The sequence below is a fragment of the Trichomonas vaginalis genome, chromosome I (genome assembly GCF_026262505.1).
Source record: "Trichomonas vaginalis G3 chromosome I, whole genome shotgun sequence".
NCBI classification, from domain to species: Eukaryota; Parabasalia; order Trichomonadida; family Trichomonadidae; genus Trichomonas; species Trichomonas vaginalis.
In genome coordinates, this window is record NC_067203.1 from 21,748,854 (window position 1) to 21,774,595 (window position 25,742).

The 25,742-nt window shown below is 36.6% G+C and overlaps 16 protein-coding genes and 3 pseudogenes across 19 annotated transcripts, besides 1 other annotated feature; 15 read left to right on the plus strand and 4 right to left on the minus strand.

Annotated features, from left to right (window-relative positions):
• Positions 1-178: 178 nt before the first annotated feature.
• On the plus strand, positions 179-3,144 carry TVAGG3_1027270 (quinoprotein alcohol dehydrogenase-like family; the record flags this gene model as incomplete). Its single annotated transcript, XM_001323295.1, has 1 exon — positions 179-2,806. One exon carries the CDS (start codon positions 179-181, stop codon positions 2,804-2,806), a length of 2,628 nt encoding a protein of 875 aa, XP_001323330.1.
• An 82-nt stretch (positions 3,145-3,226) lies between these two features.
• Positions 3,227-5,501, plus strand: TVAGG3_1027280 (phospholipase A2-activating protein family; the record flags this gene model as incomplete). Its single annotated transcript, XM_001323294.2, has 1 exon — positions 3,298-5,478. The coding sequence occupies one exon, from the start codon at positions 3,298-3,300 to the stop codon at positions 5,476-5,478; it is 2,181 nt and encodes a 726-aa protein (XP_001323329.1).
• Positions 5,502-6,275: 774 nt separating this feature from the next.
• On the plus strand, positions 6,276-7,586 carry TVAGG3_1027290 (radial spoke protein 3 family; the record flags this gene model as incomplete). Its single annotated transcript, XM_001323293.1, has 1 exon — positions 6,387-7,490. One exon carries the CDS (start codon positions 6,387-6,389, stop codon positions 7,488-7,490), a length of 1,104 nt encoding a protein of 367 aa, XP_001323328.1.
• Positions 7,587-10,259: 2,673 nt separating this feature from the next.
• On the plus strand, positions 10,260-10,433 carry TVAGG3_1027300 (protein of unknown function, DUF4106 family; the record flags this gene model as incomplete). Its single annotated transcript, XM_051255064.1, has 1 exon — positions 10,260-10,433. A coding segment is annotated over one exon (174 nt), but the record flags the coding sequence as incomplete, so codon positions are not given.
• An 84-nt stretch (positions 10,434-10,517) lies between these two features.
• On the plus strand, positions 10,518-11,569 carry TVAGG3_1027310 (protein of unknown function, DUF4106 family; the record flags this gene model as incomplete). Its single annotated transcript, XM_051255065.1, has 1 exon — positions 10,518-11,569. A coding segment is annotated over one exon (1,052 nt), but the record flags the coding sequence as incomplete, so codon positions are not given.
• A 1,030-nt stretch (positions 11,570-12,599) lies between these two features.
• Positions 12,600-25,742: part of a mobile genetic element that runs on past the window's edge.
• Positions 13,086-13,646, plus strand: TVAGG3_1027330 (protein of unknown function, DUF4106 family; the record flags this gene model as incomplete). Its single annotated transcript, XM_051255066.1, has 1 exon — positions 13,086-13,646. One exon carries the CDS (start codon positions 13,086-13,088, stop codon positions 13,644-13,646), a length of 561 nt encoding a protein of 186 aa, XP_051080640.1.
• Positions 13,679-15,286, plus strand: TVAGG3_1027340 (annotated as a pseudogene). Its single transcript has one exon. A coding segment is annotated over exon 1 (1,608 nt).
• TVAGG3_1027350 (protein of unknown function, DUF4106 family) lies at positions 15,663-16,195 on the plus strand (the record flags this gene model as incomplete). Its single annotated transcript, XM_051255067.1, has 1 exon — positions 15,663-16,195. A coding segment is annotated over one exon (533 nt), but the record flags the coding sequence as incomplete, so codon positions are not given.
• Positions 16,317-16,988, plus strand: TVAGG3_1027360 (uncharacterized protein; the record flags this gene model as incomplete). The annotated part of the gene is made up of 1 exon (XM_051255068.1): positions 16,317-16,988. The coding sequence occupies one exon, from the start codon at positions 16,317-16,319 to the stop codon at positions 16,986-16,988; it is 672 nt and encodes a 223-aa protein (XP_051080642.1).
• TVAGG3_1027370 (uncharacterized protein) lies at positions 17,618-18,253 on the plus strand (the record flags this gene model as incomplete). Its single annotated transcript, XM_051255069.1, has 1 exon — positions 17,618-18,253. One exon carries the CDS (start codon positions 17,618-17,620, stop codon positions 18,251-18,253), a length of 636 nt encoding a protein of 211 aa, XP_051080643.1.
• On the plus strand, positions 18,319-18,708 carry TVAGG3_1027380 (protein of unknown function, DUF4108 family; the record flags this gene model as incomplete). The annotated part of the gene is made up of 1 exon (XM_051255070.1): positions 18,319-18,708. The coding sequence occupies one exon, from the start codon at positions 18,319-18,321 to the stop codon at positions 18,706-18,708; it is 390 nt and encodes a 129-aa protein (XP_051080644.1).
• On the minus strand, positions 18,725-19,175 carry TVAGG3_1027390 (annotated as a pseudogene). The gene has a single exon. A coding segment is annotated over exon 1 (451 nt).
• TVAGG3_1027400 (protein of unknown function, DUF4106 family) lies at positions 19,638-20,087 on the plus strand (the record flags this gene model as incomplete). The annotated part of the gene is made up of 1 exon (XM_001298163.2): positions 19,638-20,087. One exon carries the CDS (start codon positions 19,638-19,640, stop codon positions 20,085-20,087), a length of 450 nt encoding a protein of 149 aa, XP_001298164.2.
• On the minus strand, positions 20,104-20,502 carry TVAGG3_1027410 (uncharacterized protein; the record flags this gene model as incomplete). Its single annotated transcript, XM_051255071.1, has 1 exon — positions 20,104-20,502. The coding sequence occupies one exon, from the start codon at positions 20,500-20,502 to the stop codon at positions 20,104-20,106; it is 399 nt and encodes a 132-aa protein (XP_051080645.1).
• On the plus strand, positions 21,472-21,672 carry TVAGG3_1027420 (uncharacterized protein; the record flags this gene model as incomplete). Its single annotated transcript, XM_051255072.1, has 1 exon — positions 21,472-21,672. One exon carries the CDS (start codon positions 21,472-21,474, stop codon positions 21,670-21,672), a length of 201 nt encoding a protein of 66 aa, XP_051080646.1.
• On the minus strand, positions 21,704-22,201 carry TVAGG3_1027430 (beta-sandwich domain of Sec23/24 family; the record flags this gene model as incomplete). The annotated part of the gene is made up of 1 exon (XM_051255073.1): positions 21,704-22,201. The coding sequence occupies one exon, from the start codon at positions 22,199-22,201 to the stop codon at positions 21,704-21,706; it is 498 nt and encodes a 165-aa protein (XP_051080647.1).
• Positions 23,078-24,397, plus strand: TVAGG3_1027440 (annotated as a pseudogene). The gene has a single exon. A coding segment is annotated over exon 1 (1,320 nt).
• TVAGG3_1027450 (uncharacterized protein) lies at positions 24,446-24,709 on the minus strand (the record flags this gene model as incomplete). The annotated part of the gene is made up of 1 exon (XM_051255074.1): positions 24,446-24,709. The coding sequence occupies one exon, from the start codon at positions 24,707-24,709 to the stop codon at positions 24,446-24,448; it is 264 nt and encodes an 87-aa protein (XP_051080648.1).
• TVAGG3_1027460 (uncharacterized protein) lies at positions 24,740-24,985 on the plus strand (the record flags this gene model as incomplete). The annotated part of the gene is made up of 1 exon (XM_001323292.1): positions 24,740-24,985. The coding sequence occupies one exon, from the start codon at positions 24,740-24,742 to the stop codon at positions 24,983-24,985; it is 246 nt and encodes an 81-aa protein (XP_001323327.1).

Sequence of the window (25,742 nt, forward strand, 5' to 3'; positions counted from 1 at the left end):
TCACCAAGTTGAATATTTTCTATTCCAATATTATTATGCTATAGCCAATTTGCTCAATTTTAGAAAATTTCAGAACTTTTTTTTACATCGAAATTTTTTGATTATTTAGTTATCATTAGATTTCATATCAATATTAGTGATCAAAACAGATAAAATAACCATCATTTTTTAAAAGAGAATGGCTTTACCTTTTGCTGTGAAAGACCTTCCGTACTGGGACAGCAGCACAAAGAAGCCACTGATAGCATGGAGTCAAAGCGGCATAATTGCATCTGCTGTTGATAGATACGTAACATTTTATATCGAAAATGAAAATAAAGTTGATATATATTCATCAATTAAATGTTCAGACTCTCAAATCACAACAATAACATGGTCACAAGGGTTTAATTCTGATGGTTTTACGCCTCTTTACTTACTTATAGGAAATATCGAAGGAGATGTGAGAGTTTATGATCTATTGAGAAATACAGTCTTAAATTCTGTTCATTTACGTGAAGGATCCGTCATTTCTAGTGTTGGATCTCCACTCAATGCCCTTGAATTTTACATTGGATCTTCGAAAAATACCATTTACTGCATTGATTTCAGTCCATTGGACACACCATCACTTGTGTGGAGCTTGCCTTCACCATATACACCCAATATATTGCGAATTTCTCCACATGATTACACACAATTATTATGTTTTGCGTCAACTGGAGAATTTTCCATACTTGGCGATATTGACCTCCGAAATGGTGCCAAAATCATTTCAAGTCTTGTATTTTCTGACCACGACCACGGTCAATTCATGAATTGTAACTTTTATCCTCATCTCGACAACTCTATTTACATTGTTGCTACATCTGGCGTGTTCCTATATACATTCAAAGATAACGTTTTTACATTGATTTACAGCGCAGACAGCCGCAGTGACATTATATACGATGCATTCTTTCCGAAATCAGACGATAGACTAATAGCGATTATCCACAGGACACATATACGTCTCAGCTGCATAGATCAGCTCAATCTCGACTCATTCCAGAGCGTTCATGCGATATCGGATGGAACAAAAGATACATTTGAGTCATCCGTTGGATTTCTCAACAACAAATTGTGTCTTTTATCACGTGGATCAATCCAAATGATCCAAATTGCGAATAGAAAATTCAGAGTTTATTGCATCGCGAGATTTCCATTTGGAAAGCCAACAGGTATCTGCACACATAAGAATATGATATCTATTGCCAACGAATATGGTTTTGTTGGCATTTCTTCAATTCCAAAGGATTCTCCATCTTATTACGTCGGATCATGCACTTACAACAAACTTATTAGAGTCATCAATGGTAGAATACACTCCTTGCATGCTCTTACAGATAATTTGATCCTTATTTCAGGTACACAAAAAGAAAATCAAAAAGTTTTGATTTTTGACGCTTCAAACCTCAAATTACGTTCCGTTCTCAAGGAGAGCCAAGAGATCTCCACAAAGGATAAGCCAGTGGTCGTTGTAAGCCCCAATAAAAAGTATTTCGCAGTTTCTCTTGGTGACTCAATTTTGGCACTTTTTACTTCCCTGGGGAAGCAAATTACATCGTTTACAAACAATCAGAAAACATTTGTTGTTTTTTGTTCTGACCCTGATGAACTGCTTGCAATATCTTCAAATGGTAATGTTTACGATTTCGAACTTTCAGACGATAATTGTAAACTTAAGAAATCTTTCCTATTACAAATTGAGAGGGAAACGATAACAACCGTTTGTTCCTCATTCAATTGTTTTTATGTCGGCACTAAGAGCGGCAAATTGTATAATTTTGGTTGGGACATGAAGCAGATCTCCAATTGCCAGGTTTCGAACAAACCATTATCCGAAATCATCATCGGTGAATCAAAAGCTATCGTCACCGATAACAATTTTGGCACTTTTCGGGTTGGCATCACACATGATTTAGTTTCGAAACAGATGAAATCGAAAGTTGATGTATGTCAGTTCCTTTCAGAAGATTACTTGATCTGTTGTTTGAAGGAAGAGAAGTCAATAAGTGTTTTGAGTTCCAATGATTTAGAATCTCGTTTTGAAAGAATTCCAACATTCTTTTTGGAAACTCCTGTTTTGTTCTCGGATTACGCGAGAAAGGAGTATTTCGGAAACGAGTTGAAGAAGTGCAAGAACTTAGAAGCAGCTTGGAAACTCTGCGATAGAACAGGATATTTCATTTTAGGTGAATTGTTGAGACTCAAAAACAAAATTTTTAGTCCTTTAGTTTTCGATATTTCTGGCCAAGAAAAATTGCATTCACTTTTTGAGAGTTTATCGTACATGTTTATAAGAAGTCGCGGAGATAATGCAACAGATAGAAGAGTTAGAATGTCATTGCTTCGTAACGACAGACAGAAAGCTTTAGAAGTTTTTTTGACACCGAATAATTCATTGAATAATTTTGAAAAGAATGTTTTGAAAGCAGGATATCTTAATTTAGAGAGTTCTGCTGAGTCTGCTGCTGTTGTTGCTGCATTGATTGGAAATGGATGTTATGCTACTGCAATTGATATCCTTCTTATAACGAAACAATACGGACAGGCTGCGAGATTATGTCTTCAAAACTCTGAAATGGAAATGGCTTTGCACATTTCTTGTTCACTTTGCAGAGATGAAGATAAAAAGGAAACTGTGGATAAAGTGGCGAAATCACTTGCTGGTTCAAGAAATGTTATTCACGCAGCTGCTTTGCATCTTCTTAACGACGACGTCCCAAAGGCTGTGGAATGTTTGCAGCACAAATTGGACATTTCATCTATCATTAAATTGTTTTAAAATGTTTTTTAATTTTTATTTTTAAAGTAAAGCAGTATTTAGTTTGTAATGTCCTCCTTTATAATTCTCATTATGAACAAAAATTATCTGATATAGGTGACTCAAGTTTTGTTGAGCTCTCATAATGGAACAAGATATTCAGATTGATAAAATTCTTTATGTTTTATTATGACAAGAAAACAAAGTAAATCTCTTTATGTCTGAAGGTGAATTAGTTCTGTTTCACATTCATAAACTTATGTAATATTTGATTAAAAATGGTTATTTATTCAGATTGAAATTCATCTTCTCGCCCACTTGTTTTTGGTCTGTCCAATTATGCAGAAAATTGAGAGTTCTTTCATTTATTCGACCTATTTTCCAAACAAACGAGTAAAGAAAAAATTCCAACTTGAAAATTTTGATCAAAAATTTTTGAAATTTTATCTGACACTGTGTGTTTAAGAAATATACAAATTGTAATAAAAAATTTATTCCTGCAAAAAAAATAAATGGAAGGAAATTTCTTCTTACAAGCAATCACACCCTGTTCAATTAATGAGCTTCGTTCCATTAAAGCCGATATTATTATTAATGGCGTGAAATATATGGCAGCTGGCGATCGTGGAAATATGTTGCATACATTCCGCTGGGATGACGAGAAAAAGGCATATTTCCCAGTCAATGCTTTCCACGCACATGGTGGCGCCGTTTCTGCCATTACATATTTAGAGCCATGCGACTGGGTTCCTGAAGGTGCCTTATTTACTTCATCTCAAGCCAAAACAATCTGTGCATGGGATAATTCGATATTTACAACACAAGTTTCCGAGCCTTCTCCTACTATTACTCTAATTGGACACGAAAACAACGTTTGTTTCTTAACAACAACAGAAAACCACGAAATCATCTCATCATCATGGGATGGAACTGCCCGCGTTTGGTCGAACGGTACGGAAATCCTCAAGATGTCACAAAAAGATGGCGTTTGGGGCGTTGTTCCAGTTCCCATCGGATATGCCGTCCTTGGAGCTGACAAATCCATTCGAATCTACAACAAGCAAGGCGCACAGGTCTCAGTAACCACCGATGCGCATACAGATGTTGTCCGCGCTGGTCTTTACATCAAAGATGTTGCAACATTAGTTACAACATCGAATGACGGCACAATCAGAGAATGGTTTATTGAAGAGGATGGTCGTCTCACCAATCTCGAGATAATTGCCGTAACAGATACCTATCTTTATACGCTTACATTAGTTGGAAAATCTTATGTTGTCGGATGTGAAGACAAATGCGCTTATATCGTTAGCTCAGACACCAAGACCGTCAGTGATGTCATTCCTGTCCCCGGAGTTGCATGGTGTGTCTCTCCAGCTCCAAATGGAGTTGCGATTACCGCAACCGATGGAGTTATCTACACTTTTACGCAGGACAAAAATTACAGAGCCGATAAGGACACAGAAGAAGCTTACATCAATAAAGTGGCCGGACTTACTTTCAATAATCCCCAGATCGACCAATACGTCTTAGAAGAGCTCCCTCCTTATTCCGAGGTTAACAGTCGAGAGGTTGTACCTGGAAGGTTCGAACTCATGAGGGATGGAGAGGAAAAGATACTTGTTGTCTACAATCAAACATATGGCTGGATGAAAGTCGGTACTTACTCAAAATCTAAGGGCGCACAAGCTCAGAAATATACAGGACCTGATGGAAAACAATACGATTACTGCTTTACTATCGATGTTGAAGATCTCGGAGGTCAATATCCTCTTTACATGAATTACAACACAAATCCGTATACAGCAGCATCGAATTTCATCAGAGAACATAACCTTAGGACCTTCTACATGGACCAAATCGCGAATTTCATTATTCGAAATCTGAAAGGTACGAATTTACAGATGCAATCGTCATCGGAAAGGGCCCCTGAGCCAGAACCAGAGCCTCCGAAATCATCGATGTTCCCATCAGAGCCAAATTACATTTCCGGAGGAAATCCAGAAGTAATTGTCAACAAACTTGCACAAATCGCCGAGAAATCCAACTTAGAGTTCTCTCCAGAAGACAAAGCCATACTTTCCAGCCCTCTTTCCGACAATTGGGCTGCATCTGCCTCATCAATTTTACTTATTTGGGATGTAGGTGATGCATGGCCGCTCCTTGATATGTTCAGAGAACTTATATTGCATTCCGATAGCCGCAAGTACCTCCAGGATGATTTTGTCGCTACAATTGTTGACAGATTCGCTTCTGCAGGAAATGACCTTACAGATTACGGAGTTATGGGTCTTATGAGAATTATCTCCAATCTACAGAAGAATTACGCTTCTTGCGCATTAAATAAGATGAAGATTCTCCATATCTTCGACGGTTTCGTTGAAAGATTGAAATCTCTTCCAAAGATATCACAGATTCCATTTGCCAATGCTATGATGAACTATTCTCTCTACGGACTCGCCAAACTCGATGACCAGAAGTCATTTGTTTTGACATTGCAAAAAGCACTTGAATTCTCTCAGTTAATTGACGACGAAACTCTCTACAGACTTCTCATGGCTGTCGGAAACACTGCTGCAAAGTATCCTCAGACAAGACAGCTCTTCCTCAATAGACCAGAGCTTTTGGAGACTGAAGGAAAGTCAGAGAGATGCAGCACTTTGATCAGTGAAATTGTTAAGATTCTTCAATAAAATATTTTATTATATATTTTTAATGAATATGTTTTTAATATAACAAGATATTTGGAAGAATTCTAGAAAGATATGTTGCTTTAATCAATAAACTTATTAAGATTGAATATGTTTTAAAAAGAGAGTATCATACAGATATTGAGAGAAACAATGAAAATAATATCTTTTATTTGGAAGTGTGTTTTTTGAAGAATTCCTTTAACAAATGAATTTAAAGATGTCTCTACGTCCGATAGAAATGTATCAGCTCGCACAACCATACTTATGCTAAGCTTGTTACAATTAATAATGTTTATCTATAGTTGGCTTTAATTTTCTAGTTGATCATATATCTTGTCTGATAATTTTTTTGATTATGAGAATAAATTTCCATAAGCACTTCAATATTGACCTAAAATCCTTTCAGTTTATAAGATGCAAGATATTAATTCATTTTCAGGCATTAGGAATGACAAACAGATGATATTGTTCTATATATAGATAGATTTCTAGCTAGATATGAATCCAATGTAAGTGTATATTGGAATATGTTTAATCTTCTGTAGATCTATGAATTTCATTGAGAGAGAGGAGGGTTATAATTATCATATCCGTTTTTTACTAACATTTATTCCGATTTCACGGTTTATTCAGCTATATAGCATAAAATTGGATGACCTTAAATAAAATTTCATTTTCTAATGAAATGAGTTAGTATGATAACAGAACTTCGGAAAGTAATCACAGTATTAAAGACTGAAATGTATATTTTGATATTCTTTCAATATGATTTTGAATAATATTTGATTTGAGTGTGAGTTTTGCTTATATTTTTACATGTATTGAAAGTATGGTTCTTTTGCATCATATTATAAGATTATAGCAAAATAACGAATTTTTTTAGAAGTGAAAAAAAAATACGTTAGTCAATGCTGGACTCTGGGTTCACCTTCCAGGCGTCAGCTCGAGCAGTCGAGCAACGGGATAGATATCGCAGTACTAACGCACCAAATGGGCCATGCTTGATTACCGTTGACCCTCGCGTTTGCCGAGGTTCTACATATTCTCGTCATAAACCAGTAGAACAAGAAGCTCCTAAACCAAAGCCAAAGAGGAAATTAGCGTCTCCTAGGGATAGAAGCCTCATGGCCGGCATCCCGAATGATACGTTAGTTGCCGCACCGCAAAAAGAAAATCGCATTGATTTAGAAATACAGACAGAACCTTATTTACAAGAAGTTGTTGAAAAGCCAGTTATCGTAAATCAGGATACGCAAACAGATGAATTTCTTGACAGACCAGAAACCCCTCCATATATTCCACCTAAAAACGGTATTGATATTGAAATTCAAGTTGTCGAATCAGATCTTTTCGATTTCGATTTCGAAGTTAAACCAATCGTAGCAACTATAGTAAGTAAAACGTTAGAACAGGCATTTCTCGAAGTTCATGAAGAAGAAGAACTTATTGCAATTCGTCGCCATAAGGAAGCTATTGAGCATAATCGCAACGTCGAACTTGCCGATGTTCAGCGTTTGGAGGAAGCAGAAAAGAGAAAATTCGAAGAAAAGCAGCATCGTCTCGAAGAACGCGAGAAAATCGAAAGAGAACAGAAAGAACTCCGCGAGAAAATTGCAGCTCGTGGTTACGCCGAATTCTTTGCATCAGATCTGATTTCAAGCGCTATTACAACCCTCGAACGCCGCGGATTCTTCTACGATGAAGTCGAGCGCGATATCGAGACTAACTTCATGCCATGGCTCGCTAAGGCTATGCTCGAATCTGGAGAAACAAGAGATCTTCAGGAAGCTATCGTCGACCAGGTCAATAACGAAACGATCCGTGTCGAAGAGAAGATGTGTTCTGAAATCAGAAAGAACTTGGATGCCCAGGATAATGACGAAGTTGAACGTCGTGACCGTATGAAGCGTTTGATGCTCATCGAAGATATTATGGCTCATAAGATTAAGGAAGCTAATAAAGGAAAAGAAAAGAAGGAAGAGAAACATGATGAAGAAGAGGACAAGGAGTAAATCTTTTTATTGATTTTTTTTTGTAAAAGCTCAAAACTCAAAACTAATTCTACTATTTATCAAAACTCATATCATCTATAAAAAGTTAGTATTTACGTAAATAACGGACAAATTTTTTACCCTATATTTCCAACTCTTGGAAAATTTTCATGACCCCCTACCCAGGGTCCTAAAATGGGTATTTTCCTCACACAGACACCGTGGTTTTTTGAGCCGGGAAATAAATAGCGCAGACAGTTTCTACATATAGAGACATGCTTATACTTAGAGTTTGACTGGAATCTAAATTGATTTTTTTCTGCATCGCGAAATCTAACGCAATCTCAAAATCATGAAGAAACTGCGAATCGGAGCGCAATTTTTTAATATGTTAATATATAAAGGTACCCCTACTACTGCAAATGCTTCAAATGAAAATCTAAGAAATCAGATTAATTTGATCACATTAGTATAGTATTGGTCAAACCAAAAACTCATATGTTGATATATAGCCTATAGATATTCATATTATCTACTTTTCATTGAATTACATAAGATTTAATAATCTCATAAATATTCTTTTTAATTTTCCGAATTCCGTGTGCATTTAGATTGCCTATACCTGTATATAATAATTCTAGAATGGTTTGGTTAGATATTAAGTTTTTTAGATTAATATTTTAACATTTTGATAAAACAAGCATTTGTTCCATTTTAGAATCGCCATTGAACTCTAGTTTGACTAACATGATGTTGTATGATCAAATAAATTCTAACTTCATGAGATAAATTTTGAAATTAGAAAATGCGATATCTGACACAAATATTTATCTGAACACATTTAACATTCAATGATAAACTAAAGTACTATACAGCAGATTCGATTTGGCTTATATTTTATATAATCAACAAATAATCCTATAAAATTGTGCTACTCACGTTGCTCAAAGATGTATTGAACATTCCCTACTTGTGTATTGATAAAATTAGATATAGATTCTAATGTAAATCGATATTTTGAAAATTCATATATATTTTGTCTTGGTTTGGCATTTGATCGTGTTGAAACCGGAATTGCAATATATATCATCTAAATATATAACTATCAAAATATGAGCTATAGATTTTTAAATTATTCTCCTGAATATGAGTGACTAACATAATTATATTGAATTGAGTAGTAAGAATCATAAATATTAGAATCTGACGATAATTTATTATAACTTTATATAGGAACAAGATTATAAATGATGATGAAAATAAAGATTAAATTTAAATCTGAAAATTTGAAAACATTAAGTGTATATGATAGCATTACAAAATTAAATTTTATGTGGAAGAGGAAATAGAGGAATTAGAAGTATTATGAGAAAATAATAAGATATAAAAACAAGATTCTATTAAATGAGTTAATTTATAGAAAGGAATAACAGTGTGAATGTAGTAAATGAATGTTTTCATGATGTATTATTGAAATCTTAAGTTTTGTTAAGAAGATAATAAGGGAATCAAATTTTGTATTAGGAAGTTTGACCGACAAGAGTGTATTGTGCACTCTTGTCGGTCTGCATGTCTCATTCCGGGAGACATTGTCACTGCATGTCTCCCAGAATGAGACACTCTTCCGCATTCATAACTTGAATGCGGAAGTTTGACCGACAAGAGTGCATAATACACTCTTGTCGGTCGAAGTTTTGCAACCACATTCTGATTGCAGAAGATTGTCTCATTCTGGGAGACATGCAGTGACAATGTCTCCTGGAATGAGACATGCAGACCGACAAGAGTGCATAATACACTCTTGTCGGTCGAAGTTTTGCAATCGCGTTGTGATTGCAAAAGATTGTGCTATTCCTGCATATTTTCTACGAGCCTGCTTCATAAAATTGAATCCTTCTATCCAAATTAAATGCGATTTCGCTAATCTTTCATCTAAAATCACTAATCAGAAGCATATTGCAAGTTAACTTGAACCGGCATGTTCCTCCTATCCTGTCTTTCAGTTCTTTCTATCAGCCATGGTTCACAAGGAGGAGAGCTTTGCGCACAATCAGACATAAGATTGCGGCAGAGGAACCGGGAAGAGAGCAGCTTGAAGCGGTAAGCTGTTTTCAAGTCTTTAGTTAACAAACTTTAACAAAAGACATCTAAAAAATTTGAAATAATTGCAAAATAATGCCGTCAGGTAATGCGCACCTAAGGGAGGTGTTTTGCGGGAGCTGGGGGTATCTTGGTGAGTACTCAGGAGGCCAAGAAGGGCACCCCAACCGACATTTTGCTGACGCATTGTGTAAGCAACCATTCTGATAGCCGCTCAAACCGTCGGGACAAAATAATTTATGAAATTATAAGTCATCTTTCTAATACATATTTTTGGAAGGGCGTAAGATACGCCAACTTAAATAAAAAAAAGGTAGTGGGGCTTCCAGGCGCGTTGCGCCCTCTAGCCCTGAAGATGTTTAGTATAAATGAAGTTTATATTCGGAGGGCTTCCAGGCGCGTTGCGCCCTCTAGCCCATAAAAAATTTCTGAGGACGAGCCAGCCGTTGACTTTTTTGTAGAGCACTCAAAATAGTATAACTTTGTCCGGACAAGCAAGGGTCTATCGTCGCTACAGGAAAAGTTACAGGCGTTCCAAGGAAGTATACTTTGAGAAGCCTTTTCCCCATATAGAATGAGATAGGACGGTTATTTTACAAAACTGACAACACTTTGACCGAGTAGTTTTTTGTGCTGAACAAAAAGTGTCATATAAACATCTGTCAAAAACCGTTTTTTACTTCACTTAAAATGCCACGTAAGCTACGTAAGAATATACGTAAGAGGAAGGGAGCATTGAAACATCCAATAGTAAAACTGACACCACAACAACAGTTGCAACAACAAATGATGAATGACCCCACTATGTTGCAACAAATGTCAAGCAACCCTATGCTTTTAAACCGAGTTATTGGTGCACAGAGTGGGGGTTTAAGAGCGGCACTTTTAGCGAAAATGGCAGGCTATGGTGGAGCTGCAGACGGAACAGCTTATAACCCTCAAAGTCAAATGAATTTGAGTTCACTCAAAAATCAAATAACAGATGTCAAAAAGTCAAACATAGACATACAGAAACAAATAAGTGAAAACGAAAAGAAACTAGAATATGACAGACACACAAAGAAACTCAATGAGTTAAACGTAGAGAAAAAGAAGAAAGAAGAACAACTGAAAGAACTAAGTACAGAGGAATATGCGAAAAAAGTGTCAGAAAAAGCAGCAGAAGTAGCAAAAATGGAACAAGATGTTATAAATTTGAAAAACCATACTACTCAATATAAAGTACTGAAAGATGAAGAGATAAAACAAAAAGCCCTGAAGACATATATGGATAGCGATGAGTATAAAAAAGAAGTTGAAGCAAATGTAAAGGCAGAAAAACTTTTACAGTTGCAAAACCAAACCGTACAGTATGAAAACTTAGCACAAGAAAGTAAAAATAACGACGCAGCCATGCAAAAGGCAATGAAAAGCGCAGAATATATAAAAGCTAATAATGACTGGTTAGATGCCCAAGCCAACGCTAAAGCAGCCCAACTTCTAGGGTCAATAAGGACAAAAATACAAGCGGATGAAGACAGTTCAAATGAAGCTTTAATGAATGCTGACTTTAAGAATGCCTTCGAAGCTCTTCATAGTAAGGTGAAACTAGTGAACGACTTCTCATCTGGAAAGAAACTGAAGTCTGAAGGTTTCGACAAAGAGTTAAGAGAAGTAGCACAAAATATGACGAAAATAACAGATGCAGCAACGAGACAGGCAGTTCAAAGTGCCTATGACGCCGTTAGAGCAACTGTTGTGGAAAGTCAAGAAAAAGAGTTACAACAGACCAAAACAGACCTAGTAAATGCTTTCTTAAGAACGAAAAGTCAGGTAGGACATTATGCTGCAGATGGAACATATGTGCCAGCTGGTGGAACTTATATACCACCAAACCCTCCAAGAGAAGCACCTGCACCAGGACTACCTAAAACATTTACATCGTCACATGGACACAGACACAGGCATGCACCAAAACCAACACAACAACCAACAGTTCAAAATCCAGCACCACAACAACAACCAAAACCAACAGTTCAAAATCCAACACAACAACCAACAGTTCAAAACCCTGCACAGCAACCAACAGTTCAAAATCCAGCACCACAACCACCTCCACAACCAGCACAGCAACCAACAGTTCAAAACCCTGCACAACAACAACCACAAACAGAGCAAGGACATAAAAGAAGTAGAGAAAAAGGAAACCAAGAATTCTTAAAAATGCTTAAGGAAGATTATGGTTACCCAGATACTCTTGACTTTAGTGACAGATATAAAGAAGCTATTAGAAAGTTCAAGGAAGGAAATACTGACCCGAACCTATTTAGCTTTATGGTTCAGCACCAAATGGGATATAATCTCAAACCTGGAAAATACAAGCTCGCTAAGGGATATGATTTAATAGCATATCATCCAAATGACATGAAAGAATTTACTCCGAGATATTTGGTGTCAGAGCTAAATGATAATTCAACTCTCTTCATGAAACGCGTAAAAAATAGAGGCGGAACGAAAGAAGAAAGGTTTATGAGTCCGGATGACTTAGATAGGGAACTTGTTAAAAACGGTCTCGGAATATATGAAATGCCAGCAGATGAGGTACAAGAAACTCAACAGGAAGAAGTTCAGATACAACCAGACATGAAAGAAATAGTTCAGCAACAACAGCTAGAAGAGCCTGAAGGAAACGAACAAGTCCCTCCTTTGGAAACTAACTTCACAGAACTAGATGAAGATTTGGAACAGCCGAAAAATCTTGACCCTCAACAAGTGTATGCGGAGAATATGGAATCTTTCCAAGAGTCTAAGAAAAATTCGGCTGACATAGTAGAAGAATATCGAAAAATGTTCGCCGACATACAAAAGACTCCAACATCAGATGAAAATATTCAGCATAGAATGGAAGTACTGAAAGAAAATGTACGCAAATACAACAATCCTTTTTACTTACGACCATATAACGTTCAATCTTTGGCTGAACTCGGTGAAAATAAAAGGTTAAATTTCAACAAAACATATAGAAATGAAACATTGTTTAAAGTTCATTCAGAACCTAACCAATATGGAAACAAACCTACTTTTGTTTCTGCAGACTATGGAACTACAATGAGATGGGGTCATAAAGCTAATCCGGATAGGTGGTTCATAAACTTACAACCACAATTCCAAGAAGTTGTAGACGCAATGGAAGTGAATGGTGAACCAGATATAGCTGGTATTTTCAGCGCGGCTTTAATGCCATTGAAAGATATGAAAGATGCAGATATTTTGGACCAGTATGAAATGAACATGGCTGATGGAAATATAACACCTGACGTTCTAGAACATTTATCTCAAAGAACTACACAGAACCATAGAGATGGTATATTTGGTGAAGAGTTTAGAAAGAAAGTTAGGGAGAGAGAAGGAAGAGAACCTATTGTACATGACCTTGCAAACGAAAGTTTGCAAAATGTCATAAAAACTTACTTTGCAGACAATGAACTGAGAAGGGATGAATATTTAAGAAAACTCAAATGGACAGTACCAAATGAAATGTTAGTATTGAAAAACATGTTCCTTGACAAAATAAAACCAACTACAGAAATAAATGACGCAAGACTGAAACATTGGGTAAAAGCTTTCCCATTCACAAAAGATATTATTGGTAACATGGAAAGAAAACCAGAATGGCTACAAAAACATATATTTGGAAACGAGCTTATTCCATATGGACAAGCTCTGTTTGAAGAGCTTGAACCGGAAACTCAGGAAAGAGTCATGCAAACAATACGCGAAGACTCAAATACAAACTATGACAAAATCTTTCTAGGATATAGGTTACCTGAGATGGGCGACCAGAGCCCAAAGGCAAAAAGGACATGGGAAATTTACAACATACTAGGTGAACATGAGGCAAAGATGCTACAACTTGAAGCAGAGGGCAAGTTACCAAAAGCGACACCAAAGAAGAAGAGAAGAGTAGAACAAAGTGAAAGTAGTGAAGAAGTAACTTCATCTAGTGAAAGTAGTGGCAATGAAGGAAAAAGAAGAGTTAAAAACTCAGTCAGGAAGAAAGTAAAGCTTGGTACGAGTGGGTTCTATTATGACACATAAATCCAACTATTCTATATTTTTACCCATATGAAATGTACGCCGCTCAGAATATAACGCCAACAGTTTTGGATGCCATGAACGGAAATGTTTCCGAATGGTATAACGAATGCGACAATGCCATTAGAAGGTCAGAAATAGTTCCTGGAACTTACGAATATACAACTGCTGTTTCTTATGGAAACGTAGGTGAGTTTGGAGAAGGTTCTTCAACAACAGTAGATATTGCTTGCGACAGGTTTCATATTATTTCTATTGACAACTCATTCTTATACGTGGAACAAGACATTGAAATAAAACCTTCTGCCAAGTTGTCTGACAAGAAAGGTTGCAATGGAATTTTCTATGTCGGATACCAATATGCTCCAGAAGTTTTCATGGGATATAAGATATATTCTAACTCTAACTTAGTTCAAACAGTAACATGGGCAAACTATGAATGGTTCGCTTTGAGAAACTCAGTACAACCACAAGCTAGAGAACAAACAGATCAGTATGCAATATTGAAAAATAAGAAGACTTGACCCTAACGTTCCAGGAGTTTATGTTAACCTTTCTGGTTCAGATGGAACTGCTGCCACTAAAGTAAAACTGAAACTTAGAGTTCCTTTGTCATCTTTCCTCATCTTCAGGTTTTTAAGATACTTGCCAAACTGGGCAGGAAAAATTTCTATCGAACTTACTCCAAGCAAAAATAACTTAGTCATTGCACCAACACAAGACCCATTCAGCATTACAGACGTAAAGGGAACAAATCAAACGTCATTCGCCGAATTTTGCAAAGACAAAGTTGACTTAGACTTTGGTTTCTCAAACTTCAACAATGAAGTAAACTATTATTTCAATGCTGCTGGAACTGCTTGGGACCCAGTTAAGTTACATGCGAAAAATTTGAATGCAAGAGAATAGAAAGCAGACTTGCAGTCTATATGTTGGACCCAGATATTTCAAATGCTTTAGCTGCCAAATATATTGCAGTTCCACTTATGTTCCCTATACACCAAATATCTGTCAAAGACTTTGCAGGTGAAGTTGGAAACCAAAATCCAGGAGCCGCAGGTGCAAGAACAGATATTGCTTTAACAACTGCAATGAAACATGCAGATACTATGTTTGTACTGTTCAGACGAACTATAAATGACTATTCTTGTTTCTACAACCCTGGTATTAAATATCATATAAACATAGATGGCAAATATTATCCAAGAGAAGAATATTCTACAGTTGAGGATATGAGGTCATACAACTTGACATTAGATGCTATGAACTTTAACAACAACTTCACAACAACCATTAACCCTGAAATGCAAAGTTCTATTATGCCATATGTGAAAGTATGGACTCATACAGGAGGTCAAAAAACTCAATATACAAATGGAGACCGTTCAAACTTTTGGCTTGGCATTCCATTTGCTGACTCAGAAGACTTTATGGGTGGTATTTCAACTGTTGGTACAGTTCAAATACAATATACTGGTGACAGAGACGGTCCAGATGAATTGAAAGCAAAGAAGTTTACAAAACCAATAGCACTTTTCACGGAAGATGCTCTTTTGAAGATTCGTTCGATGAAACCTGCTGGGGCTCCTCAGATTGGCATAACGACAGCTTCCATCGAGCAGATTTTGGCAGCAGGTCAGTAAGTTGTTCTTGAACTGACTTCTCTCCGTCAAATATTGACAGTACGCCAGTTTTGACATAATATTGTATTATAAACTTTCCTTTAGTAATATCTGTAAGTTTTGAAGTTATATTTTTGTCTGCTTCAAGAACTTTCACCATTTCAGTTATACCAACTTTCTTTGCTTTATGAAAATATTTTGGTTCAGCAAATATTGCTATTCTATAACATTTTCCATTGTTTGTGTAAAGAACTATTCTGTCAATGTATTTGTATTGTTTGTGAGTATAAACTTTGTTCTGCTTCAATTCAATAAGATATCCGAATACGTCCATCTTTTTATTCTAAGTAAAATGTCATTTCCGAAAAATAGAAGCGTAAGTGTTTCAAAAGGTTTAATGGCGGTGGCAGATGTGAAGTTAAATTCACCAACTCAAACAAACAGTCAAAGTGTTGTTGTCAATGTCAAAGACAGAGATGTTGAAGTGGGGAAACCATACGAAGACGAAGATGGTATAACAATTGTTCCTGTAAAAGAACCAACATATCCTGAAGTTAGCAGAGACTTAAGTTCTGTTGCAGATATTCGAAACGACTACCAACAACTGAAAGACAAACTTCAAACTCAGGAGAAGATTTGTCAAGCTTTAAGTATAATGTTAAACTTGGTCGAACACAACCCTGTAAAAGTGAACTCATATGTCATTGCACCTCATGAAGTTTTGAAAGAACTATTGAAACTTTTGACAGAGGCAGACGATATAAACATCAAAGAAATAGAACCCGACATTAGTTGCTGTGGTGTTTCATATAATGTCATTGACAAGATATACGTTATGAAAGGAGGTGAAACGTTGAACTTAAAATATAGTTTCCCAGACGTTATAAAAATATTTGACGACCACAACATTTCATTAAATTTATTTGCTAAGTAAATGGCAGAAGACATAATGGTTTATACTATTACGACTAAAAACCCTGAGTCATATAATTCTATAACAACAAACTTACAAAGTCCTCAAGGACGATATTGTAAACTAACCTTAAACACAATGACGACTAAAGCCTGTTTTGCTCTTTTGACACCAGAAGACTTTATTGTTGTGAATGGTAAAAAATACTCCTTTGAAGATACTTACTCAGATATACCACCAACAGGTTTTGTTGACTTATTTAATACTTTAAGTACGGGTGTAACATGTGCTGCAACTAGAGCAGGTTTCATTATGTTTGGATGTCCGACTGAGTTTACTATAAACGATATGAGCTATAATACAAAACTTATTTCTGGTTTTTACTACCAACAGTTTCCTATAACAGGAAAAGGTGTCATACAAGGAATGTCTATTCCATTGACATTAAGCACACCAATCTTATATATTGTTTCAAACTTAGGTTCAAAGTGTTATTCGAATGTCGACAGAAACTATTATGACCAAAAGATACTTATGCGTATAAACAATACTTTCTCTGCTGGTTTGCCTATTGTTCATTCGAATGCAGAATTTTCAACCTTAGTGAACTCAAACACTTTGGCAAGTATAACGTTGACATTAGTTGACGCAAACTTTGTTCCTGTAAAACTTTTATGTCCTATGTATTTGTCAATGACGGCAGAAAGTTTCGAATTGGAAGATGCAACTGGTGAAAGTATTGTATTACAAGAACAACTTCAACAACAAATAGCTCAAGAACAACAAATGCAACAACAAAGTCAAGAATAAAAAAATATTATTTTTTTATTTTTATAAAAATGTACAGAATAGATGTTTCAGATTTTTATGACTTCCAAGCATTCAGAAATATGTGTCCATTTAGAGACTATAACAAAGCAGTCGAGAATTTGAAACGTTTAGTCATTTATGTTGACTCTGCCCCAGAATGTTATGTCATGAAAGAATGGGATGTTGTCTTTAACAAACCAAGAGCAACAATAGTGTCTGAACAAGAATGTAGACAGAAACTTAAGAAAATAAAAGTCGTACAAGTTGGCATGAAGATGTTAGATGCTTGGGATATCTTATTGTCAAAGTTAGAAGATTTTTCAGTTCGAGGTATAAAGTTCTATACACCTTCTCCAAACTTCTATTCTATCTTCACTGGATATAAATACGAACAAGTAGAATGGAAAGAAAATATTATAGAAGCTTGGTTAGACCATGTCAAAGAAATTATATGCAATGGAAACGAAAAGGTTTATGAGTATATCTTATGTTGGTTTGCAAACATCTTACAACATCCAAGTGCTAAAAATGAAACTGCTCTCATTATAATTGGAAAACAAGGAACTGGTAAGAATACTTTCTTTACAGATATCTTATGCAAACTGTTAGAAGGTTATTCGAATCCGAATATGACAAACTTAGAAAACATCTGTGGCAAGTTTAACTCCTCAATAGAGAATATGAAACTTATAGTTTGCAATGAACTTCAAAGTATAGATACAACAAAAGTTTTGAACTCAGATGCTTTGAAGAGTCTTATAACAGACAAAGTTGGAGTTGTTGAAAGAAAGTATAAAGACCAAAGAGTTTGTGAAAATGTTGCAAACTTCATTATGGTTTCAAACAATGCTGTTCCGATGAAGTTAGAAAGTTCTGACAGAAGATATGTAGTTGTCAGAACGTCAGATTCTCATATGCAAGATACAGAATATTTTGACGACTTAGCAGAAACTTTGACATCTGACTTTTACAACCACTTGTTCTCATATTTCATGACATTAGATATTTCTAAGTTCAATCCAAGACAAATTCCACATACCGAAGAGAGACAAACATTGTTAGAAGCAAACAAGAGTGTATATGAACTGTTCATAGATGAAACTGACTTTGTGTCATTAGATGAAAAGTCTTTATATGATGAATATAAACAATATTGTCAAGAATATGGTTATATGGCAGCTTCTAAACGAACATTCTTGGCAAATGTCAAAAGTCTTTTAGATGTTCAGAATGGTGTATATACAAAGAAAAATTTTTCTGAGTAAATTTTAAAAAAATATTTTTTTATCCGATAGAAAAGATGGCAAAATTCATCTCAGTAAATAAGTACATGTCAGGACTTAAAGAAGAACTAGACCCATTCACATATTTGAATGTTTACTTCTACCATTTTGAAAAGTCTTCATTCAGCAAAGTTTGGAACATCGAACCAGTTAAGTTTGCTATTGTGACTAAAAATGGTGCGAAATTTGAAGACTTAGACATAGAAGGTTTGTTAACAGTCAAAGAAAGTTTTGACAGAAGGTTCTCAAACCTTAAAGAAGGCAAAGCATACAAACTTGTTATACCTTATGAACCAAAGAAGACAGACGACTATGAATATTATGAGTCTAAAGTTGTAGAAGTTCAAGGTAAATTGGGTAAAAAGATTTTAGAGTCTAAGCCAGTGTTTACTCCTAAAGAGGAAGAGAACATTGACATTGACCCAGAAATGTTCTAAAAATAAAATTTTATTTTTACATGTCAAATTTCTTTTTCTCTGGAACTGGTTCAGGTTCTTTCTTCTCTTCTTCTACTTTCTTTTCTTTCTTTTCTCTCTTCTTCTTTTCTGGTGGAGTTATGTCAAATTTGGCGCAACCATATTTATGTAAAAGTTCTTTGTCCTTTAATAGCTCATCTATTCTGTTTTCTATTTCATCTTCAAGAACAGCGCATGTGTCTTCTTTGCATTCTAAGAACTTTTGTTGGACTTCATCTTTCCAATCGGCGTCATCTCTGTCAACAAGTCTGTCATTGACAAATTTTAAGACTGCTCTGTAATGTTTTATGGTTCTTGTCATATTCCCAGAAACAGAACTTTAGAACAAATTCACCTTTCTTGTTTACACTATGTAAGATTTTATGGTCGACAGATGTTTTGCTGTCGAAAAGCTTGTCTCGAATATAGATAGCGAAATCGCTAGACATTTTCTAAAAGATAAAAATTTTAATTTTTCTAAAAATATGTTAGAAAAAAAGTTTGCTGACATTGACACGAAATTTGAGAATGTTTTAAACAAGAACAAGAGGAAGTTAGAAAATGCTCAGATAAAGCCTATACATGACAAGTTCTTATTTGCTCAGAATGGTATAACAGGTCTAATTGCACCACCTGGGTCGGGTAAGACTTTCACTTATCTTAAAATGGCTGCACAACAACAAGAACTAGATGAGAAGAACCCATTCTATGAGTTAGTTGTTATTTGTAGTACTTCTGGTCAATTTGACCAAACCGTCAATTCGTTCAAAGATATTATAAAGAAGTCTAAGTTAGTATGTATAAAGGATACTGAGTTGTTAGATTGGATAAAGAAGTACCAAAGAAGAGTTTTGAAGTATAATGCTATAAATGAGTATATAAATTCTAAGTTTAAAGACCCAAATGAGGAAATGCAGAGAATATTAGAGAAGAAACACTTCAGAAACAAACAGAAAGAGATAGAATACATTTCGAAGAAATTGCAATCTTACGATTGGAAGACTTACCCTCATAGATGTCTTCTTATCTTAGATGACTTTGCTTCTCATCCTTTGTTAAAGAACAGAGAACAAGACATGTGTCGAATTCTTAAGAAGCTCAGACACTTTAACATCTCAGTCGTAATATGTGTACAGACAGCCAAGAGTTTAAGTAAGGATGTAAAGAGAATACTTACTGACATTATACTTTTCCCCGGATTGTCCGAAGACGATTTCATGGAACTTATGAAAGAGTCCATGGCAGGTAAGTTTGACAGACATGAACTATGGGAGAAGTACAAAGTCATACAAGACCCTCATACTTCTTTCAGAATTCATATCAACGCAAACAAAGTTCAAATTGTAAAAAGTCAAGCTTGAAAAATAAAGAGTTCATTTACTCTGCTTGTTTGAAGTTGTCAAAATACTCTGTTATTTTTTCTTTCAGTAGCGGTAAGTCTTCTTTGAAGGTAAGTATTGTACAACCTTTCATATCATAGTGTGTTTGAGGTAACGTATCTTGAACTATTTGTTTCACATCTTCATTTGGGGTCATTGAAATCGGTAAGTTTTCGCGATAGAACCAACTTCTGTCAGATTTGTAAATCTTAGCAAGGTCGTAAAAGCTTTTGTTGTTTCTTCTGACTAAATGCAACATAACCATATCTTTATCTTCTTCATTTTCCATCTCTTCAGTATAAATCATATACTTATAGTTCTTTTCCTTACCTTTTGGTACCGAACGTGGTATTCTTTTCTGAATGCTTTTGTCTTTTGCTTCAAGCTTGTTTTCCATCTCTTCACGTTCTTGTCTATGAATTTCGTCAAGAAGTCAGTAAATATACCAAGCATAACGAGGCGAAGCCCACATTGCAACAGCATTTACAAGAAGTCTATGTACATAATATCCTCTCAAACCGTTTGGCAATTTTTCACGATTTTCATAGAGTTTTGGCGACTGCGGTTTTTTACCTACTCGAGTTTTTGCGACTACGAGAAAATCCGTAGTCGAATTTTCAGCTTCATTTAATAGTTCAATAGTGCTTTGGTTCCTAAACCAGTCTTGTGGTTTCTTAGTATCTGGAGCAAAACATGCTGTCAAAATACTTTGCATTTGGTACATATCGTCTTTGACCGAACGAATGAGACGGAGTTGTTTGTTAAACTGAACCCACTCATATTCTTCATTTAGAGCTTCATGGACTATAACTGTTGTTGTGTTCTCTGTTGTTGACATATCTGTCTTTACATACAAAATAAAAAAATAAATAAAAATAAAACTAACTTTATTTTTTCTATCTTAAGGAAATTCATGATTTTTGTGCTGAATTCAATAAAAATAATGTTTAGGTGAAGAGGTGAGATTTCACCTGTTTTTTCACCTCATTTCTACCCCAGTTATTTTATAAACGTTTCACATGGTAAACGTTATTTTTGTCTTTTGCCAGCAAGGGTACTTCTTCTCTTCCAATGGTTCGGCAGAACTATACTCACTCATGAGAAATGCCAAAACGGTTTAATAGAAAAAGTGTCATTTTTTCATGTCCGAAGACTCGAAGGTGCAACACTTCCAAAATACCGACGAACTCAGAAGAGCAGCATGGCAGTATGTTCTTGACAACTTCTTTGAGTTCTCCAGGTACACCTTGGAAAATGCTGAAGAACTCCGACACAGAGAATTTGGAGAAATTGCGCTCCAATACTACCTTGACAAACAAAGGGTAAAATAAGACTAAAAACTTAATGTTTAAAAAGTGACATTTTTATGAGCTCCGAGTCACCGAGAAAACCTGGTCAGATGTTAGCAGCCTACTTCCCTGAGGAGGATGGAAGCGTTACATACATAAGGTTCAAAAACAACGAACCTGGAATTGCGTACCAAATTCGCAATTACATGACCATGGAAGAGTACGAAAGGTTCCTACAAGAGAAACCAGCTCTAAACAACTCAGAAAAGAAAGAATAAAAAGTTTAACTCGTAATTGTTTATTTTTTTTTTACTTGTATGGGCAAGCTGCAAGAATGAAGTCGACTATCTCAGTCTTTGTCTTGACCAGTTGGACTGCTCTTGTAAGCACGTCTGTTTTGCGGTCTCCAGCTGGTGTTTGACCTTCGTAATTGCGCATGTTCTTGAGAGCTCCAGCTGTAAATGGCTGTAAGATGAAGAGTCTCTCAGACTGCTTGAGGTAGTCGTCACGGTCACGAACCGAATCTGTGGTACGAGTCGAATTGGTCGACCTTAGGGAAGAGACTGAAAGCCCGTCATCTTCCATAGGGGCTGTGGCATAATCTTTGCGTAAACGGTTCAGACCTTCTTCGAACTCTTGGTCTCTCTTCGATTGGGATTGAGATTGGAATTGCTGGGGTGGAGCTTGCTGGAACAACCAAGGGTTGGGGAAGTAAGGCATAGGCTGAGGAGGGTAGTTCGGGAAGCCTTGTGGTGCTTTAGGTTCCTCTGGTTTGGGAATGGACTCGGTTGGTGGGACGTCGGACATTCGTTTGTGGCTTAACCGTCGGACCACAACGATAAAAATCTCTGCTACTAGCAGTACTTTTACTGACAGTAGCAGTACTTTTACTGACAGTAGCAGTACTTTTTCTGACAGTAGCAGTACTTTTTCTGACAGTAGCAGTACTTTATCGTCGAAAACCCTCTCAAATTTTCCTTTTTACTGACAGTAGCAGTACTTTTACTGACAGTAGCAGTACTTTTACTGACAGTAGCAGTACTTTTACTGATAGTAGCAGTACTTTTTCTGACAGTAGCAGTACTTTATCGTCGAAAACCCTCTCAAATTTTCCTTTTTACTGACAGTAGCAGTACTTTTACTGACAGTAGCAGTACTTTTTCTGACAGTAGCAGTACTTTTTCTGACAGTAGCAATGGTCGAGGTCGAACCTACCGACGAGGCAATTTACCTAATTGAAATTAACGAGCTTGTTAAAGACTTCCTCAGGCAGAATGTAAAAGGCAAGCTCGTTAACGGTTGGATAACGGGAAGGGCTGCCTTGAATCTCGAGACTTCGACTGGAATTCCAATTCAAATACCAGACGGGACAGCCTTCGACGACATAAAGCAAGCAAAGAAGGAAGCCATTATAAAGTTCTTTGCCAAGCGTCCTTGGATACTACTTCCAAACAGAGAGAACCCTTTCCTAAGAATGAACCAAATTCTCAAGGGTCTCCTTCACTTCTCTGGTCAGCCGTTCTACATAACCTGTGAAGGCGACATTCAGCCAGTTCAGTAAACATCTCATTTTAACTCACTTTTTTTATGTTTTTACTCATGTGAAGAAGAAGCCTTCTGGTAAGTTTCTTATAGCCATATACATGGCACGCTTTGAGTAAAAACATTTTTTTCATTTTTTGAATGAAGCAAGTTAAATTCGTCCCACACCAATCTCAATGGACCGATGAAGAGTTTCAAGCTATGGTTGAAGGTGTTGAGAACGACATAGACGGCGAACTTGAAGGAGCTCAAACCACAATTGCAACCAAAATTGCAACCAAAATTGCACAAGTCAAAGAAGAGATAGCTCCACTTAAAGCTACCAAAGCTACTCTTGACCTCATGGATACTTACCGTTTAGATGTCAAGAGAGGAATAAGACAATTAAAATTAAAACTCTTAAATTACGAAGCTATACTCCAGAAGTTAGCAGAAATGAGAAGACTTTACCAGAGCTACTTACATGTAAGGGACTTACCTTCAAGCAGTCCGACCAAAGATGAATTTTCTGACATTGTCCCAATTTTGTCCGAAAGTCAGCTCAGATGTTTTGAACTGCTCCCAACATATCCAGAATATGAACGTTTGCCTGAACTCTTCCGCAATCTCAAAAAACGTTTTTTGTTTCTCATGTTCGAAACTTTTATCGGAAGAGACAACAAACGTTCAGAAGAAGAGCAAGATATTATTTTAAACTTGTTGTATGACATAACTGTCATAACAAGCTTTTTGAAGTAAAACCGCCATTCTCAAACCACTTCATTTTTTCGATGTCCGAACAAGCACCGAAGCCGAACACAATAGCAGATGTCCTTTCAAGGTTGCCAGACAAGCGCCCAGTTCAAATTCAAATTGCCCAATTGAAAGCTCATCTGACAAACACCATTAAGACTCTCCAAAGTAGTCTTATGACAGAGATGACCAATCTCAAAGCCGATGTCCTCATGAACCAAGCTTCCAATGAGAAATGCCTGAACGATTTCACGGAAACCTTGCGCAATTACGAGAGAGAGAACCGAGACCTTGCCAGACTCATCTACCGTTTCTTCGAAGAGATAGACGCCATCTGGAAGGTACTCGGAAAGGACAGAACATGCAACACCGTACTTCGTGAGTACCAAATTGAAGAAGGAATTGTCGAGGAAGAAGAGGAAGAAGAGGAAGAGAAAACACGAAGAAGTTCCTGAAGCCGCTACATGGGCAACTCTTGTTGCCGATGACGGTTACGAAATTTCCCAACCCTACCCATACCAAATCCGCAACAAGGAGACAGGCAAGGTTCTTACCCCAGTCCTCAACAACTTGGGACACTTGAACCTTAACCTTCGGAATCGCGGTTCAATCTCCATGGGCAAGCTTGTCGTAATTCAATGGGTTCCAAATCCAGGCAAGAAGATGAAGGTCAGACACATTGACGGTGACAAGCTCAACAACCGTAAGAAGAACCTCGAGTGGTTCTAAGAGTAAAAAAATTTATTTTAGGGGGAAACCCCAAGTAAATTTAAGTGTTTAGTTGGATAAGTAGGCACTATTAATGGTAATTTGGAAAATTAGCTCCCGACCTTTGAATTGGACTCTTTCGTTATCCCAGTTGCGTAGGAGGTCGTCCCAGAGGAGTTGGTAGAATTGCCAATTCAAGGACGATTTGTCCTCCCAGGCATTGAGGATGTACTGCTCGTAGAGTCTCATGACCTCTGCCTTGCACCAGACACCCTCTCCCTTGGAACGTAAGGCTTCTTCGAAGTGCTCGAATGCGATTGGCTGCTTGACCATCCGAAATGACACTTTTTGTCCGTTTGGTCAATGTTCGTGTCTCGTGCCATAGTCGACGAAAATACAGACAAACAGGTTATATATGAGTTTGAGACCAAGAATGGCGTAACTCGACCTGTCCGATTCAAAGACTCCGAGGGCGACCATGAAATTAAACGGAAATTAGCTAGGAAGGAATATAAAATGGACTGGTTGCCACCACCTCCACCTCCACCACCTTTACCTGTTCCTCAAGTAAATAAGCCTTTCCCGTTCCCAAGAATTCCCACATTTTAATTCAAATTCGAATAAAAATTTTTTATTTCATGCAATGTTAAACACCATCTTCTTTAACACCCCAGTACTTACGCTTGGAGAGGACATGAACTTCGGTGAAAATTTTGTCCAATTTGAATTGACCCATCTTCTCACCGACTAAACCCATTTCAATAAGTTTGTTATAGCCTTCTTCGTTCGTCATGAGTGCGTCAATGTTCTCATAGTAAACCTTGACTTTCGATTTGACTTCGAGAAGAACTAGTTGTCAAGGACTGCCTTTGCGAACTGAGGGTAAGACCAATGTTCGACAATAGGTTTTAATGTGGTTACTAAGCCACTTTGACCTTGAGTGAATTCGTACTTCAAAACAAAAGGAGAAAACCTTTCAACAAAGTTGTCGACCTTCTCATAATGTTTACTCTTCATCTCTTGAGGTTTCTTAATGGAATATCCCCATGTCGAATTCATAAGCAATTTGAGTGTCATTGCAAGTTTGGGGTTTGAAGCTTTCCTAATATCATACAGTTGTTGTATGACTTTTCCAACTGTATAGTTCCTTCCCGGGAACTCACCATCTTCGTTTGGAATTCCAGTCGGAATATATTGGACAAACCTCATGTATGCAGCGTTAAGGTCGACATAGTATATCTTTTCATCTGAGTCGAACTTGTCGCAACCAATTGGTCCAGTTTGTGGAAATTCAAGTGAGTCTCTTATCTTCTGAGAAACTTCTCCTGTTATCTCATAAACATCGTCGAAGCAACCTGTTTCATAT